The sequence below is a fragment of the Chelonoidis abingdonii genome, chromosome 2 (assembly GCF_003597395.2).
Source record: "Chelonoidis abingdonii isolate Lonesome George chromosome 2, CheloAbing_2.0, whole genome shotgun sequence".
Taxonomy (NCBI): Eukaryota; Metazoa; Chordata; order Testudines; family Testudinidae; genus Chelonoidis; species Chelonoidis abingdonii.
Genome location: NC_133770.1, coordinates 68,801,195 through 68,820,064, shown reverse-complemented (window position 1 = coordinate 68,820,064; position 18,870 = coordinate 68,801,195). Strand labels below are relative to the sequence as shown.

Sequence of the window (18,870 nt, the reverse complement as noted above, 5' to 3'; positions counted from 1 at the left end):
TCCAGGACCGACCACACTGGCCAATTGCACCAGCCCATAGGGCCCCAAAGTGTGGAGCCTGGAGCAGTCGCCCGAATTCACCCTACCCAAGGGATGGCTCTGGTTAGGACAGTATTTGATGTATTCTCACCTGGCTTTAGAGTAATGAAGCAGCTAGAAACAAAGATAAAACAAACAGCCAACTCACCAAACCACAAAAATGTGTCCCTGGGAACCTCTGTCCTATAGAATTTAATGGGGATGGAACCACTAGGGTTCTGTAGATATTACTCTAAAACCCAATACAATTTAACAGAAAGTTATTACTTTTGTATAGCATTTTGCACTGTCCTGTAGAATTTTACAACAGGTGTCTACTTTTCTATTCTATCAGACAGTCCAAAAACCTAATGAAAAGTTATAACTTTATTGTATAAGGCTCTTCTACAGAGGAACACTACAGAGCATATCTCAAGATCTCTCTGCTTTTTCACAGTAGACTTTGTGCACATTAGACTTTCACAGTTACTGTAAGATTTGTGAGAAGGGGTTTTGGTAGTATGTATACTTATCAGGCTTTTGTGTTGAAATCTTTCAAGTACAGCAAAGAAGATTAATTTAGAAAATACTACCAGTGATGTGCATGTTTCCATTTCTGTGCTGTGGATAGGGCTCATGTGCAGCTGGCCATGATGAAACTTGGGCATATGGACACTTGATCGTAAGCTCAGTTGATGGTGATCTTGCTGGAGGCAGCGGAGGCGGAATTAACTTCCCAGTGTTGCTTACTTAAAAAGAAGCAGACCGCACATAAAGATACAGTAATGGATGAATGAGTTCTTAAGACATTCCTTTGAAAAATGAACTGATTGGACCTTAGACCTGAGACAATGTTTCGTTCAAAGCCAAATGGCACCATGGCAGTCGGTTATTTTATAGCTCCCACATTCCAAGCATTACTGCTGTAGTTATTCCATCTATTCTATACTCATCACTATCTCTGAATACCCGACCCATTATATTTAAAGGGTGTTTTCCTTAGCTTTAAAAAAAATAGTCAATTAATTCCTCTCTCTACCCATTGCTGCCAATATGTAAAGTTCAAATCATACCCTTTAGCTGGTTTTTATTATGGGGAGCTGCATATTTCTCAATCTCACAAACCCAATTTCCTATTTTTTCCTACTGGCACTTCTGGTCTACAAGTAGCTGGATTTCCAGATGCCGTCTGCCCCTCTCCACCTGTATCCTCTCTAGGTCTGCCTGTAGATCTGTCCCCAATCCCTGTTGCAATGATGCATTTGGTCTGGATGGAGCATGGAGGCTCTTTCTATCAACCTCTTCCCTGTTTCTCTCCAAGGAGTTGGCTCTAAGATTTTTCCTGCCTGCTAGACTCTGTTAGTGGGCTGGATTTTCTTTGTGAACCTGACCCATCATTCCTCTTTCTCATAGAATACAGCAAGTTCATTAGCTTTGCCTTTGTCTACTCTTCAGTGTTGCGCTGCCTTTCTCTACATAGTTCAACCAGCTGTCTTCTCTTCAGTTGTTCATGACTCATTTTCCTCTTTCTTTTCACTGTTTCTTTCCCATAAAGACTATGCGACATTTCTCTGTGCTTTGCCCTTCTATGCTTCTTTCACTGCCATTGGCACTTACATAAATTCACACGGTCATAGATCTCACACACACTGCCACCCTATGTGTCACAGTTTCAGGGTAACTGCTCCTGTATTCCCCCTCCATGATCCACAAAGAGCACCCACTTTAGGGTTCTGGTTCTCTGCTGTCACCTCTCTAGAGCAGAAACCTGCCTCTCACTCTGCTGACCAGGGATTTTAAGGCTGCACAGCTCCCTGCTTTACACTGTGATATCTTCAGCAAGCCAGACGGCTACAAAAGGCCAGTGCCTGTGCTTTGCTTTCTCTCATAGGGTCATGACCAGAGTATTTTCCCCTTTATAAGCAATCACATTTATTCTTAAGGTAAAAGCATTACAGAGAAAACATTAAAACAATAAAAACTTACAGGCATGCTAAAAAGCGTACCACAGATCACTCCAAACTAGGGCCCTGGTAGGTTTTATTCTTTTGAAACCTACAACTAGGTTTTCCCCATGGTTACAAGCTCATCTACCTTATATCAAGAACCCAGTCTGGGCAGATCAGCCTTTTAAAAAATAAATAAATAAATAAATAAATAAATAAATAAAGCAAGCAAGCTTGGGCCCTTTGATCTTGGCCTTCTGTAACAGGCAGTCAGCAGACAATGAGCCTCTCCCTAAGGGTGTAGCTTCAAAAAGCTGGGTTTTTGCATGACAGGAATTTGAATTAATCTCTCCCTTGGGATTCCCCAGAAAATCCACTTAATACTTATTATCCCAAAGTTGGTTCCAACCAGCTCCACTGCTCAGCTCTCAGGAAGAGAAAACCAAGCACGGACCAGTTTTCTCAGCAGTGTGGCAGACAGACCTACAGCAGGAGCAATTGCTCTCACTGGGAACTCAGTGATCTATGCTCCCAAGTTCAGAGATCCTGTCTACACTTGCGGGCTAGATCCTGTGGCTCCAGACATCCTGTCTTCTCCTGCTACTGTAGCTCCCAGACTAAGGCTGTATTTTTCTACAGCCTTGTGTAGTTTGAAAACTCATTTTCAAAAACTTACCTGCACCTCTGCCTTGTCTCTTTTTCTGCACTGCTGAAGCTGGCTGAGAGAAGGGTGGGGCAGGAGGAAGAGGCACGGACTGAATACCAGGTTTTTGGAAGAGCAAGTGTGGAGATTTGGGGGGCAGTGCGGGAGGAATGTCTTGGCTGTTCACAGCACTGTTAAAGTTAGGGGAGGGTGGCAGCGGCAAGGATCCCCTGGGTGAAGAAGTAGGAGGCAGTGGTGGTGGAGGCGGGGGAGGAGTTGGAGGTGGATAATCCCTCAAATCAGGGTGCAGGGGAGAATTATTAGGTAAGTCAGTTGTTCTGACTGGCAATCCACAAGGTGGTGCCAGGGGCAGGGGAGGAGGCGGCAGGTACAAAGCTGTTGCTTGAACCTTGGCAGGCTTGTCACTCTGAGGAGGAGGAGGAGGAGGAGGAAGAGGTGGTGGTGGTGGTACCACCAAATTCAGGGGTGACACTTTTGCAGGTTTTTCCAGAGGAGAGGGAAGAGGTGGAGGAGGTGGGAAAACAAGGGAAGGTTTGCTAGAAACTGGTGGAGGTGGGGGAGGGGCAGGCATGCAGGGCCGAGCTGGTCCTGCTCTTGGCCCACTGGGTAGCTCCGATGGGTGTGCTGCTCTTGGACAATCAGGCAGACTTGAAACATGACTGCTTGCTTTGGCATTGCTGTTCAATGGGGCTGGAGACTTTGGAGGAGGCACTCGTACTCCAGGCAGCTGCCCAGCCTTGCCAGCTGGAAAACAAAACCATAAGCCTCAAGGTAGATCATTAAAGACCACCACGTAAGCATGGTTTCAAATCGTCATATAAAAATAGTACAGAAAAGGAGCTGGTCCTATTTGCCTAATAAAACTTTTAGTAAAACACTGCAAGAGATTCGGCACTCCACCACCACGCAGGTGCCGTAAATAGTATTTCTGCAATGGATAATCTCTAACTTAAGGGGGTTGAGAAGGTGGCGTATTCCAGGGGATTAGATTGAGACTCAAAAGACCTCTGCCACTGGCCTGCTAGGTGACCGTGGGCAAGTCACTTCATTTCTTTGACTCAGTTTTCCCATGAAACAGGAAGTGTGCCCATTCTCTGTAGGGGAGTGGGCTTCTGTGCAACCAATCTGTTTGAAGACTTACCTTTCTGCAGCCCACAGAGTTAGATTAAAGGTATTTTATTTAGCAGTAATGCAAGAAACCTACAGCCTGTAAGACATTAATTTAAGCAGCTAGCATAAGGCTTTGAGGCATCTGGGATTTATCATAAGTGAGTTGCCTAACAGCGACCCTAATCTATTGGGGAACCAGGACTGGGCTACATAGGGGATTTTGCTAAAAACTTGTATAAAATGACACAAGTAACTACAGGAAATCAAACTGATACCACCTTTGGATATTTTAGGACTGGAACATCTGCAAATGCATAACCATGAACTTGCCAGCAACAAATTGATGTATAGGATAATAAGTTGGGATCATTAATATACTAACCCATAGAGTAAAGACATGCACACATTATTAGGGCAAGGAAGCTAGTTATGGACAAAGGAGGCCAGGCATTAATATGATAATTCATTACAGTCAACAGACCCTATAATAGGCCAAACCACCACATATGCCTCGAGATCTTGACCACTGAACTCACTTGGTATGCCAGAGGCAGGGTGGGACCCTTGTGGATCACCACTAGGTCTCCATGAGAAATATGACTGTATGCGCAAAGGACATCAGCCTGATTTTACACTGTAGCTACCATCTCATTTGGTTTGGAACATATGTGTTTTTTACTAATTGTGCTAATAAAAGTATTGAAAGCTTTGCTCTGCCCTCAGTGCAAGTGTCACCATTGGGCACGTCGGGGTTCCCAGACACTGAACTTAATCTGAATTCTGTTCCACCTGATTCTGGGACTAGAACCTTTTGAACCTCAGAAGTTTAACCAGTGACTAGCTGGAAACTCTTAACAGTCAATATAATCAATAACCACTCAATAAATCCGGTAACACTTTCCCATGCTGTGGAAAGCCCTGTGGACAAAGCCATCCAGCCTGTTAGTGCTAGGTGGAGAGAAGGCTTCTGATTCCCCTTGGTCTCTGTGGCTAGAGTATTACCATGGTATTATGTCTAATACCACCATCGTAGTAGTAAAAGAGGAATGAAAAGCAGGGCCCTTCTCATGGTGCTTGGCTCTAGGGCATTTAAATGAAATTTCAGCCACCTAGGAGCAAGGCCATTTCTCTCAAACCAACCAGTGCCTCCAAACCAGTCACCTCTGTCAATGCTGTGGCCCACTGCAGATTGGACTTTGATAGCCCCCCTTTCATGAATCCCAGAGCCACTATGAGAGGGAGACCTCACCTTACTTCTCACTACCTCTATGCCTTGAGATCAGTGGGGTCCGGCTAGTAAGAGAAATAGCTGTGGAGTCCATGACTGCTGCGGACAGTGGTTGAGAGGCTTGCAATGAAATAGAGAGACCATGCCCACCCCCCAAATAACCAGGCTGGGTTGCAAGGCTTTGGTACAAGAGACACTTGTTCATTTCCCTCTTAACATTCTCCAGTTTATCAGCCATTTTAGTACTCCCTTATGTGAGAGCCTGAAAACCTGAGGGGAAAAACTACCCTAGGGAAAATTCTGGAGGTCATAAGTGATAGCTCATGACACAGGCTTTCCACTCTGCACAAGGCAGAATGAGATGAAAAGACAGACAAGTGCCTTAAGAACAGCATGTGGGTTGGTACCCAATACAGCACACAGTTTTAAAAATTGCTCATGCCTGCTCCTGTCTGGTATAAGCCCTGGAGACTGACTTGGTCCACTCAGAAAGTTGCTTTTTTAGAATATTCCACTTAGTCTGCCTTTTACAATGGCCAATTAAAAAATGCAGGTGTTATTCCAATTCTCCTTTCTCAGCTTCTGATGGCAGGTGATGCACATCATGATTTCTTAACTCTGACTGGGAGGCCCCAGATTCATCAGTTTGCAAATCTGGCTGCAGAGGTAATGTTATAAACCAAATTCTCAAAAACAACAACTCTGGTACAATACCTTCCTCTGTGTGCTGATCCAGCTCTGTCCCAAACTTCAGCCATACTGGGAAAATCCTTCATCAGTGGATGGGGAAGACACAATAGGCCACAGAAATAGTGTGGTTCCAATGCGGCGAATGTGCACACTTAACTTCCTGCACAGTGTGCAGATGTGCTGTGTGGGGATCTTTCCATCCCATGGATTTTTGGGGTGGGCCATAACAAAAAGGTTGGCGCTATAACTCTGTGGCTATTTCAGCTACATACACCAGGGCTATGTGGACACAGCAGGCACACAGGATGCCGAGTGTCTGAGCCCACATTAGTTCTGAAAGAGCAACTCCACCATTTTGGCACCGACAGCAGCCTTAAGTGATTAGGAAGCAGTTCTATGACAAGCCCATTTAGTGTTTCAGAAGGTCCAACTATCAAGCAAGCATTTATTTTCTATTGATAAAGGCAATATATTTGAATCCATAGCTCCCCTAAACATACACACACAGCCCCGGAACGAGAAGATCAGTTTCAGTTCTAATTAACTGTCCCAGGACATTTTCACTTAATTGAGTGATTAGTTAATTGACACATTTTCAAGAAATTTAACTAATATTTTCCACAGAGCTTCATGTTACTAACACAATGCATCCAGACTGTGCATTACTAACACAGTGCATCCAGAATGTGTTACTGATCCTGGTCCAGCATACTGCAAAACTATCAGAGGAAATGAAATAAAATTAATGTTTTCATGCTCAGGTTTTAATTTTAACTCCTGTCTCTAGGTCCATCTAGGAAATCTCATAAAACACTTGTTCATTTGCATTCCTGGTTCAGAAAGGTTTGTCTCCTGACTGCCACAGGAAATTGAGACAATTTTGTGGTTTGTATTGGGGGCAGGGGAGAAATCAATTTACTAGTGGCTTAACCAGTCACAGTGACAATTTCAATTCCATATCACATTAGAGAGAGAATAGAGTAAATGGAGACATGAAGTCCATTATCTGTGAAGATGACCCTTCTATAACCTATGGTGATAGCCTGATCACAATAGGGTAACCAGATACTGAAAGCTAATTCCTCTTATACATGGAGAAACAGGTCTATATAAAAGCCACTAGAAAAGTGACTGAGGAAGTTCTGCAGGTTCTAGTTTCAATTTCTAAGGGTATGGCTACACTCGAAACTTCAAAGTGCTGCTGCGGCAGCGCTTTGAAGTGAGAGTGTGGTCACAGCGCCAGCGCTGGGAGAGAACTCTCCCAGTGCTGCATGTACTCCACCTCCTCATGGGGTTTAGCTTACAGCGCAGGGAGCCGCGCTCCCAGTGCTGCGGCACTGTTTACACTCGCGCTTTGCAGCATTGTAACTTGCTGCGCTCAGGGGGGTGTTTTTTTCACACTCCTGAGTGAGAAAGTTGCAGCGCTGTAAAGCACCAGTGTAGCCAAGGCCTGAGTCCTTGGTTTAAAAGCATTAGGTGAATAATTCAATGTACCCTAAGATACAGTGTATATGATATCTACCTTTGCAGTTATGCCAAGATTCGGATGACTAAAAGTGAACATATTGTTGAGACCATGTAACCTTCCACACTCATTTCTCAGCTCACTTCTAATACTGAACTCTCAGGCACCATCGAGACTAGGGCCATTTTTCAAAATTTCCCACCTTTACCAACAGCAGTTCAGCTGCATTAGTGTTAACAAACTTGGGGTCAACTGTGCCTTAAAAGCAACTCCTCTGAGAAAGATTAGATGAGGTGGTACATAAAAACAGGCTCTCTGTCTACACTACTTGTACCCGTGGAGCTAACTGGATCTCAAAAACAGTGGGAAATTTTGGGAAAATTCCTCCTTTGAAGATAGGGCCTTAGCATTCATTAACGCCCACAAATTACCAATATTATAACACAATTATAATTAAATATTTGATATAAAGACTACAAAACATTAACAAGAGCACAACTAAAGCATAACTCACACTCCTTTAGTGTTACCACTTTCAGCCTTCACACCACTTTCCCTCCTACTTTTGTTACTGTTACTGTGTCATGTCTTACTTAGGGCTTCCTTACAAACATACATTCACAGGAGTAGCCCTTACACACCCAAGCAGTTCCGTTTAAATCAATGGGACTACACATGTGATCGGGGGTATGGAGATTTAGTTCCTTGGGCCGCAGTCCAGCACAGCACTTAAACATGCGCCTAAGTATGCAACTAGCCCCATTCAAGTCAATGTGAAAGCCCACATGCTTAAAATTAGATAGCTGCTTATGGCTGAAATATTCATAAAAAATTACTTAAGATGCCCAAGTCCCATTGACTCCAGGCACTTGGTGAGATCATCAAAACTGCCTATTGAAATAAATGGGAGCTAGGTGCACAGGCACTTTTGAAAATCCCACTAGGCATCTAAATACCTTTGAAAGTCTGGCCCTAAGTAATTTGCTAGATTAAGGTCTAACTTTGTAAGCTCCAGAGGGCAGGGATTTTTATTAGGTGCCTCTAAAGCAATATGCACATCTGTAGTGCAGTAGATGTGAGGAACTGGATTAAAAGCATACAGTATCTCTATATTAGGCAATTTTTCTTATTGGTCTGGAGGGTTTACTATTTAGCATTTAAGGGCAGAGGCACAGACAAGGAGGATTCAGGTGTGCATAAAGGGCTGTATTAGTTTAGTGCCAAAATAAATCAAAGGTTTAAAAAAATGATCACAAAAGCTATATGGAGTGTTTTTATTTCACATTACAATCTCCGTTTCATTAGTCTGTTCTTTCCTACAGAAAAGTGTCCTTACCCGTCATGTCTCTTTGGCCAACTGGTTTCAGCATGGGAAAGCCACCTGCAAATAAGCCCCCCAATGATGGCTGCGCACCACTTTTGCTGGTTGCTGGGCCACCTCCATCTCTGTTAGGTCCTCTGGGTTCTGTTACAAGGAGAGAAGGAGTTTACAGATGTGTTTTGTTGTCTAACTTCAGGTTTTCCAAAGGGCTAACACCAGCAAACAGCAGCCTCCGATTTTGTTGTTTTAACATATACAGCAAGGAAAGTTACTGAGGGTGCAAAAGTGCTAACTTTACTATTTAACCAACATCTTAGAGCACAGCACCCTCTGGTGCTTCAATAATGCTAAGACATTTTAGCCTAGTATTCAGCTGTCATTTTGTGATGAGCTGTTAAACTATCATTAAAAAATTCAGATTTTAATCTTTCATACAATTCTGAAGCACAGCTGACAATGACAGAAGTCACTTGTAATCTCTTAAGAAAGCACTATTTTTGCTGGGTCCAGCTAATCTGCGAATCACTTCCCCGTGGATCAGCCTGGTATCCAGCACAGATTAAAGCTGTGACACATATGTAACACTCTTTCCTTCAGTGTTAGAGATGCTGGAGAAACTTCTGGCAACTTGCCAACAGTTACTCAGAAGCCTAGAAGTGGTTTGTGAGAGAATGGAATGACCCACAGGTGTCTCTAGAACCTCTAGAACTCATTTTAAAACTATTCTTTACCTTTTAAATTTAAAATCAGTTTTCCAGGGGTAATTTAATAAAAATAATGTATTTGTAACTAAATGGAAACCTGTGCAAGGCAGACAATAAATGCTCTTGTTTCAGAGTAGCTCTGCTTCTAGGATTTATCAGATAAATAAAGCAAAACATGGAAGGAAAAAAGATCTCCTAATTTTTCCACAGTTGACAAATTCTACTCTGAACAGTCTCATTTAGAATGTAAGCTCTTCAGGGGAGGAGTGTAAATTCAGTTTTGACTGTGAAATGTCTACTGTAGTGCACTTAGGCTGCTATAAAATGCTTAAATTATAGGTTCTAGATTTGTTATTTGAGTGGGTTCTAAATTTGGCAAATCAGGCTCTCTCCTCAGTAGTTGTGCACAGGAATGCTGCCAGCTTTTTTGGCACCCTAGGCGGTGGCAGGTCCCGCCCCCAACAGAAGCGGACAAAGATCTGGCCGCTGCGGTTGCTGCCCCCCAAATGCTAGTGCCCTAGGCGACCGCCTAGGTCGCCTAATGGGTTGCACCGGCCCTGGTTGTGCATACTAAAGTTGGCCTTAGACAAACTTAAGGCCCTGACTAATTTTGCAGACCCTTAGTCATACAAGCGGTCTAATTGGCTTCTACAGGACTACTCAGGCCAAGAGTTTGGCCGGCCTGGGCTCCTTGTTCAGAGTTGACAAAGCTGCACACTTACTTTCAATCTGTGGTGCACTTCGGTCGTTGATTTGGGTAACTTTCCTTAAGCGAGCCCCTTGCTGAATATCTGCTAGCAATGCACTTCGACCTTTTTGATCTTCCTTTCTGAACTTTGCAGGCTCTGTATTTGCCTGTTGAAGATAACAATATTAGACAGTGTGGCAACACCTGAGAAAGGAAGCACAAGAAATAAACTCTAATAGAGTAAATTCAGAGTGAAGCAAGCATCTCAGGCAGTTATCTTGAAATCTTTATTACTGTGCCTTAAATTATATATTATTGGAATTAACACAACTGTCTTCAGACACACAAAAGCTAAGAAATTGCAAATTAAAGGGGGCTCCACAAGCACTGTTTAATTTCATCCGAACAAAACAAGGGACCCACTTTCATTTCAGTCTGACCTCCTGGTAAATGAGCTACCAATGTTCCTAGATGTGCCAAGCACACCTGCCTCCCTCCCCCATCCTGTAATTCTAACACGGAGGGTACATGGGTCTTTTGATTTTACCTACAATGCTTTGTGAAAGAAAAATTTCATGAGCAATTTGAGAACACAATTCATTTTTTCCTGTCTTTCTCCTACCTCTTTAAAAAAGACCACTTAATCATAAGCATTGCAATCTGCAATACTGATATGATCACATTAAAGCATCTTGTGTTTAATCTTGATGATATGATAATTCAGACATTTGAACTGTGGTTTTAAGTGGCTCTGTATTAAGGGAGTGCATAGATTTAAAATAGTTTAAATAGATTGCTTAAAAAGTCATTTATTTAGTTAAATCAATATTCTAGTGTATTCAAGGGCCATAAGCGTAAAGACAAATAGTTGTCTTGGTATGACGACACTAATATAAATTCTTGGGTTTTTTTTTCTTGAATATTCTTTAAAAATATGAGACTCTCCAGAACAAAAAAAAAGCATAAATCTGTTCTGATTTCAGATGTTTGGCAATTTGGCTTTTCTTCAACAGGTAAAAAAGGACAAAGTGGAGATGTCCAAAGCCAGTGTGTGGGTGGCACTGGATTGTCCTAGAAGATGAGAATCTTCAACTCAGCGCAAGTCCTTACAGCCAAGTCCAGAGCAAGTTATCAGAGCCAAGTTATCCCTCCTGAACAGAAACACACAAGACCCTTTACTTTACCAGCCTATTATTGCTCCACTTTAACTTTATACTTACTCTGGCTCAAACGTCTCCCTCTCTTAAAAAATGTTATTTGAGAATTGTGAAGATGGAAGACAAGACTGAAAATGTTTAGAATCCACTATATGATCAGAAATTTTACCCAGCTAATTTAAAATATTGATACTTACATTTTATTGCCTATTTTTATCCTCTATGCTTTAAAAAAAAAAATCTGGATTTGTAAATGTCCGCTAGGTGGCACTCTTAGGTGACAGGAATGCCTGTTACATTTCTGCCATCTGATGTAAAAACTCAGCAATAACCTTGCGACTAACTGTGACCATATATTCTTCAATAGGGCATTGAAAAAAATATAATCATTCCTAGATAGTTCCCTAATTTACATAACAGTTGTGCTTTCCCACATGCTTTAAACAAAGTGTAAATGTACAAGCAATATATCATTCTGGTTATCAAGGCTCTGAATGGCTGACTGATATAAGCAATGCTACAGGGTACACACCAATTGGAATTTATTTCCAGTCACTTTTCCCTTAAATACTCACAATACTTACTGTGACAAATGGACGAACCATAACTGGAGCAAATATATCTTGCCTTTATCAAAAGCTTTTCACCAGTATCTTCAAACTTCCTTCTCCCCGTTCCCACTAACAATTTAGCCATAGCCAGTCAATTAGGATCTAAAGCCACTCAGTCAAGACTGTTAGGTTTAAAATTAGATCCAACAGTTGTGTTTTTGTTCTGGGTTCATGTGTCCACATATTATGCCAGCTGTCCGATCTGCCTGCCTGCTCCATTCTTGTGAGCAGATAGGGTATTGGAATATTGTGTATTTCAGTACACAATCTGTAGCAGATTAAATTTGTCACAATGATTTTTGACACAGTGTCCCTCTAATGTAAACAACTGCTAAATTCCGTTTAGAAGTGTGTGTGTGTGTGTGTGTGTGAGAGAGAGAGAGAATGTCACACTACACAAAGAGGGAATACTTCATTTTGCAAAAATAAAATATATTGTTGTAGGATAGAACTGTAGGAATCTTCACTTCAAACACTCCCCCTCACACTCCTGTAGTTTTATAGCCTCATATTGTACATTTATATATAATATTCATGGCCAGAGCAGTTGGTGTGTCTAGTGATTGATTATGCTGTGCAGCAGCTTGATATGGATTCTCTTTTTCCATTACAAGGTCAAGATGGTCTGGGAGTAGCAGTGTTGCTTGGCTACACACCTGTGAGAACTCTCCTAGGGATGCCTTGTTTGCAGCATTGCCCACACCTATGCTGTCTGTGACATTTTAATAGTGCCAGTGAGTGCTGGTACCCTTTAACACAAGTATCCCAATCAGGGGCAGAAATACGAATTTACACCAGCAAGGAAACCTGCTCCAACTGATTAGCTGTAGACAAACTTTTCAAGCATCATCTCTTTCGTACTGCACAGATATCTGTTAAGGAAGTAGAATTAGCCAGGGATTCACTGTCATGTTATTTATACAGAATAAATAAAATAAATTGTGTAAGCTGGTGCAGCCAAAAGACAGAAATGAACTCTTCATTGGGATTAGCCCTTCAATCTTAAAAATATACACAGAAGGGTCTTGAGCAGGAAGACAAATACATTCTCCTTGACACTACAGGGGGAGCAGAGGTGCAACACAAAGGGTATCATTCTTACAAAGTGCTTCTCTGCACTAATGGGGCAACTACATTTACAGAATAGGAAATGCTTCACTCCTTCACTGAAAATCAGAAGGGAAGCAGACAAGAATGTGAAGATCGTTTGTTTTACTAAACGCCAGAGATGCCTAAGGTAACACAGAATGAAATTAAATTGGTTGGCTCTCATTTCCTTGGTAACCATCAGGTTACTGCTCTATTATTTCACACAAAAGAATGTCGTGTTAAATAATTTGTTACAGAAATAGAATAAGTCACATGTGCGGTAGCCTCTGTTTAAAGAAATGCTTTATTTTCACCTCACTGAGATTCACCATATTTTTCCCTTACATGTCATAGAATCATAGAACTGGAAGGGACCTTGAGAGGTCATCTAGTCCAGTCCCTGTACTCAGGGCAGTACTGAGTATTATCTAGACCATTCCTGATAGTCCAGCCTGCTCTTAAAAATCCCCAATGATGGAGATTCCACAACGTCCCTAGGCAATTTATTTCAGTGCTTAACCACCCTGACAGTTAGGAAGTTTTTCCTAAAGTCCAGCCTAAACCACCCTTGCTGCAATTTAATGTCCTATGATTACGCCACCTAAGCTTAAGCTGGTAAGTGGAAGCCATGTTGTTTCTGCATGGACAGACACTATTCATGCTGTTATTTTAAATCCCCTTTGTTATAGATGCTTTCCTATCTACTGTACCAAGCACCCCAACATTCATATCCCCAAAATTCTTTATTGTTGGATATTACATAGGATGTAGCGCATCAGATCAGATCACTGGTTCACATCTACATACTGTGGCACAAGCCAACAGTGGACACTTCAGATGATCCTTCCTGTGTAGATGTGATATATACTTAGACTTTTGTAAGGTTGTACCACTTCCTGTTTCAAACAATTAGCAGTATACAATATCAATAAAGCACACATTAAATGGATTAAGAACTGACTGACAGAGCTCAAAGAAAGTAGTAGTCAATGAGGAATCATCATCGACTGGGGGAGTTTCTAGCAGGGTTCCACAGGGATTTGTATTAAGACTAATGCTATTCAACATTTTCATCAATGATCTGAAAGTAAACATAAAATCACTACTGACAAAATTTGCAGATGACACAAGGATTAGCAGAATGGTAAATAATAAAGATGACAGGGCAGTCGCACAGAGCAATCTGGACTGCGTAATAAGCAGGGCCCTTCAAACAAAAGGTGTTTTAATATAGCCTGATGTTAAGTAATACACCTAGGAACAAGGAATCCAGGTCATCCCTGAAGAATGGGTGACTGTATCCTGGAAAGCAGTGCCTCTGAAAAGGATTTAGGGGTCATAGCGGACAAGCAATTCCACATGAGCGCCCAGTGCAACTCTGTGACAAAAAAAAGGGCTAATGCAACCCTTGGATGTATAAACAGGGGCGTAGCAAGTCAAAGCAAGAAGACAACTGGTGAGAACGATACTGCATACAATTCAGATGTCCACAAACTAAAAAGGATACTGAAAAATTGGAAAGGGGGAAAAAAAGAAAAAAAAAAGCAGCAACAAATAAAAGGTTTGAGGGCTGGAGAAGACGCTCTTACAATGAGATACTTAAAGAGATCAACCTGTTTAAGCTTATCAAAAAGAAGACTGAGATATCACTTGATTACAGTGTATTAGTAGTCTCACTGAGAGAAAATACCAGACACTAAAGGAGAAAAGTGGAGAAAAGCATAATAAGAACTGGGGCTGTCATGCAATTAAAAAAATTAATCACAATTAATCATGCAATTAATTGCACTGTTAAATAATAATAGAATACCATTTATTTAAGTTTGTGGGTATTTTCTACATTTTCAAATACAACATAGAATACAAAGTGTACAGTGCTCACTTTATATTTATTTCTGATTACAAATATTTGCACTGTAAAAACAAGAGAAATAGTATTTTTCAATTCCCCTAATAAGATGGAAGAAGTAGATCATGAGGCTGACCACAAATAAAGTTGGAAGATGCAATTTTGAGGGAGCTGAGAAATGTAAATCCTCCCATGCTGACTCTTCCCGAAGGAAGATTTCCAAGGGCCCATTCATGATGAAATTCTACTCTATGTGCTACCACAGCCACGTGAATCATCTTTTCTCTCTCTCTGATTTACTGATTTATCTCACAGGGGTGTGGTCAGCATAAATACTTGAGAGGTGCTCAGCTTCTACAGTTATTTAAGCGTAAAAGGCATTTAGATGTTTGAAAGATTCTACCAATTATGGTAATATTAATTATTTTTAAAAAGGAAAATTGTGCTAGCATTTTTCAAACTTTAAGGGTGCCGTGTTGCCACCTCCGAGACACAAAAAAAATCAGACACAATCCTCTCCCCTTGAGGGATCCCATCAACCTGACCCTCCTCTTCTCCTCTCAGGTGCCCCCACACCAGTAGCCTAACCCTGTCTCCTCCCCTCATGCAGGAAGTAGTGCAGGTAAGGAACCGGAGGCAGTTCAAGGTCTCGTTGCCTCTTACCTTTTCCTGAACCTCATACCCATTCTCTCCCAGGAGCCTCAGTCCCTGAAGGAGCCCCCGCTACCCTCATCCCGGTCCCTGCTCCTGACCATTCTCTGCTGGTGAGCCTCAGGTCCAGCCCTCTTCCCGATCCCCAGTGCTGAGAGGAGCTGCTGCAGTTTCAGCAAGTTGAGGGCATAGCCTGCAGAGTGAGCCCCAGGTGCTGTGCCAGTATGCACCCTGCTTAGCCACGTGGCGTGCATGCCCGAAGTTACACACTGCATGGACACTGCTGCACGTGTTTACTGCAGTTTACAGAGAGAACATTAGTGCCATGAAAAAAAAAGGGGCACATTTTCACCAGCAGCTGGTGAGACACTACAAAAAACAGTCCAGGCTGGTTAAAAACAGGCAGGTGGCAATCATACCATGGTACCTAGAAAAAGAGGAATCTTTCTTGACTCAGGTGGGTATTTGGGTTGGGCTGGGTACTTTCATTCTGTTGATCTTGAAATACATTCTTGATCTAATTCTCACAGAAATTCAGGGTAGAGTTGTTCTTAAACAAGCGAATAGTCCAGCAAAAACATATCTGCAGTCGTTTATACCACACAGTTCCTAGGCAGCCTGTGACAGAGAGCTGGGCAACAGCAGCTGGACCAGCACTCTGATCTCTGAATCACTAATTATATCACCTCAGAGTAAATCTGAGGGGCAAAACTGTGCTTCACTGATAGATTGGGGATGAGCAGGAGAGAACGATTAGGCTAATTAACCCACTAGCCCAGAAAGAAGAAAAGCCACAGGAAGGAAGTGCTCAGTGGGGGCGATGGGGGAGCCAGGAGAGATCTTTCAGGGGAAAGATACCATCTGTCTCTCTCCTCACCCCCTTGGCTAAGTGAGCTAAGGACTGTATGCTACTGTAAATATAGAGCTGCACAAGTCTGTCAAGGTGATGGGGAAAGAATATCGTGAATAAATTGCGCAAGGTGTTTGACCAAAAGGAGCTCTGATCGGTTTGTGGCTAGAACAGAGACAGGAGCAGGCTGACACACAGCTGTGGATGACAGAGTGGCACGAAGCACTCCGATACTTACACACTGCTGTAGTAGTCTTTGTACAAAATATGCCTTGTGAGATATCATTTGAAAACTAATAACTCCCTGATCATTAATATTCTTGTGTGATGTATGCATACCATATGCGTTAAGAGTTATGAACGTCTCTCGCAGGCTTGGCCTTTAGGGCTTTTCTTTGTTTTAAATTAACAAGATTTAAAGACGTCTGGAAAAAGGATTAGTTTAATGCACTTAGAGTTCACAAACAGATATATGGAAAGAAAAATAAAGGAAAACAAATCTAATATGTAGATAACTTGTGTTCAAAATGTGTCCGTCCCCTCTCTTTCAGTAAACACTGTACAAACTGTACAAGTCAAAATGCAGATGGAAAGCACATTCAATGTACACTGACAAAATGATTTATTGGGTCTGTTAGTGTAATGCAGACACACCCGGTCGTCGGTGGGCGGGATCGAACCTGGGACCTCTGGAGCTTAGTGCATGAACCTCTATTGCATGAGCTAAAAACATAATGACTGTTAGCTAAGGCTGTAGAGCAATGGTTCTCAAAGTTCTGTACTGATGACCCCTTTCACACAGCAAGCCTCTGAGTGTGACAACCCCCCTTATAAATTAAAAACACTTTTTAATATATTTAACACCATTATAAATGCTGGAGGCAAAGCGGGGTTTGGGGTGAAGGCTGACAGTTCGCGACCCCTGAGGGGTCCCGATCCCCATTTTGAGAACCCCTGCTGTAGAGCAAACTCATTCATCTCTCTGTAAGCGGTCTTGATGCCACTAGATAACACAGAGCACCACACCCAGAAGGCTTGTGGGTTATATACTTTCCCCTAGCTGAGGAAGCGCATCCTGAGCTTCACAGACTTCCCAGCTGAAATCTCAGACAAGCCCCCACTTGTAACGTCAACAGATCCCAGTCGTCAGTGGGTAGGATCAAACCTGGGATCCTCTGGAGCAAATACATGAGCCTCTACTTCATGAACTAAAAGCCTGATGGTACTTAGCTAAGGCTCTAGTGCAGACTCATTAATCCCTAAGTGGTCTCGGTTCCACTGGAGGGGACAGAACACCACACCCAGGAGGTATGTGGGTTACCTTAGGATATCGACACTATAACACTGTACTGTGCTAACCCAAACAGAACCTGCATCAGCATGGCCAGGCCAAGGTGCTTTCTCCTTTACCATGACCTTCCTCTGCAATGGTGAAGAGGAGACAGGGACTACTATTAATTTTAACTTGCAGCTATGTCTAGAAACAGGATTTTCCAGCAATAACTGCACTTGATGATAGGGACTTGCTTTCTGCAAGACCCATGTATTCCACATGAGACCCTTAAATGTCAATGGCCCCAGGTCTCACTACCCCGCACCTTGTGTAGTCATTCAGACAGTGCACAGCAGGTGTAAAACACTACCAAATCAGAATGGTAGTATTTTGCACACTCTTTACATAGTTGTAAATGACTATATAATTGGAAAGCAGTGGAGTGCAGGAGCTTAGCAAGAGTCCAAACTAGACAGAAGATTTACATGGACAACAAGAACATCTAGCGTTACAATAATAAAAAACCCCCAAAACAACACATGTTTTGGAAGGCATATACATACTCCACCCCTCCCATCTTTGAGGTCACAAGTCAGCTTCTAACTAATGAGGATCAGGAAGAAATTTTGCTTATAAGTAGTTTAGTCCATCGCTGACTGTGGCAGGGTTGCATCTTCCCCTGAATTACCTGGTGTTGGCACGGCTGATCACTGCTCCAATAGGGCAATTCCTGTAGGAATCAGGCACAATGTATTTCATAAGCTGGTTTTTAAAAACATCTGTCAATTTCATATAAAGTTGGGAATGGGATGCTTGGACAGTCAACAAATAATAAAATTCTATTTTTGTTATCAAAAGGAAATAGACTATTTAAGTTATTGGGTTTTCTGGGAGAGAAGTGGGGTGCAAGGGTAGTTGGAGATCAAGAATCTGAAAGTGTACCCAGTGTTTGTGCTACATAAAGCATCTTTAGTACAGCGGGTGATACACCTCTACCTCGATATAATGCTGTCCTCGGGAGCCAAAAAATCTTACCACATTATAGGTGAAACCGTGTTATATCAAACTTGCTTCAATCCACAAGAGCGCGCAGCCCCGCCCCCCCCCCCCGGAGTGCTGCTTTACCGCGTTATATCCGAATCCATGTTATATCAGGTCGCGTTATATCAGGCTAGAGGTGTATAAGTAGAGCTGGGCAATAAACGACTTTCCCATTCCATAAATATTTTTAAGATTTTGGAAATGTTTCCTGTTCTGCATCAGGATGAAACTGAGACCTTTAAATGTTTTTTTGTCAGGGGAAGGGAGACGAAGAGAGAACAAGACACACGTACATCATCCGCAAGATTCAGAGCAGGGACCTCAATCCAGGTCTTGCCCTAATCACTAGGCTATTGGCTGTTCTGGGGCGTGGCACTCTCTCACCCAGAAATTCCATCCTGGACCTAAGAAATATTGCAATGAATCTTTTGTCGAAACTGATCCTTCCGAGCAAACAATTTTGACAAACTAGCATTTTCTGACAGAAAAACAGTTTAGTTGAAAAATTCCTAACC

The 18,870-nt window shown here is 42.3% G+C and overlaps 1 protein-coding gene across 4 annotated transcripts in view; it reads right to left on the bottom strand.

The window, feature by feature from the left end:
- Positions 1-18,870, bottom strand: part of WIPF3 (WAS/WASL interacting protein family member 3) — a 323,552-nt gene that overhangs the window by 273,200 nt on the left and 31,482 nt on the right. For 2 of the 4 annotated variants that reach the window (XR_012655225.1, XM_032774882.2), the window contains exons 3-7: positions 18,003-18,044; positions 9,869-10,001; positions 8,458-8,586; positions 2,641-3,372; positions 612-767 (exon numbers count right to left, since the gene is read on the bottom strand). Coding sequence is in view for 3 of the 4 variants with exons in the window: in XM_032774882.2 (XP_032630773.1) it covers positions 612-767; positions 2,641-3,372; positions 8,458-8,586; positions 9,869-10,001; positions 18,003-18,044 (1,192 nt within the window). In the remaining variant the exon portion in view is untranslated. Of the gene's footprint in view, positions 1-611; positions 768-2,640; positions 3,373-8,457; positions 8,587-9,868; positions 10,002-11,575; positions 11,946-18,002; positions 18,045-18,870 lie in introns of those variants that run through there. The other 2 variants (XM_032774884.2, XM_032774883.2) reach the window with 2 other exon arrangements.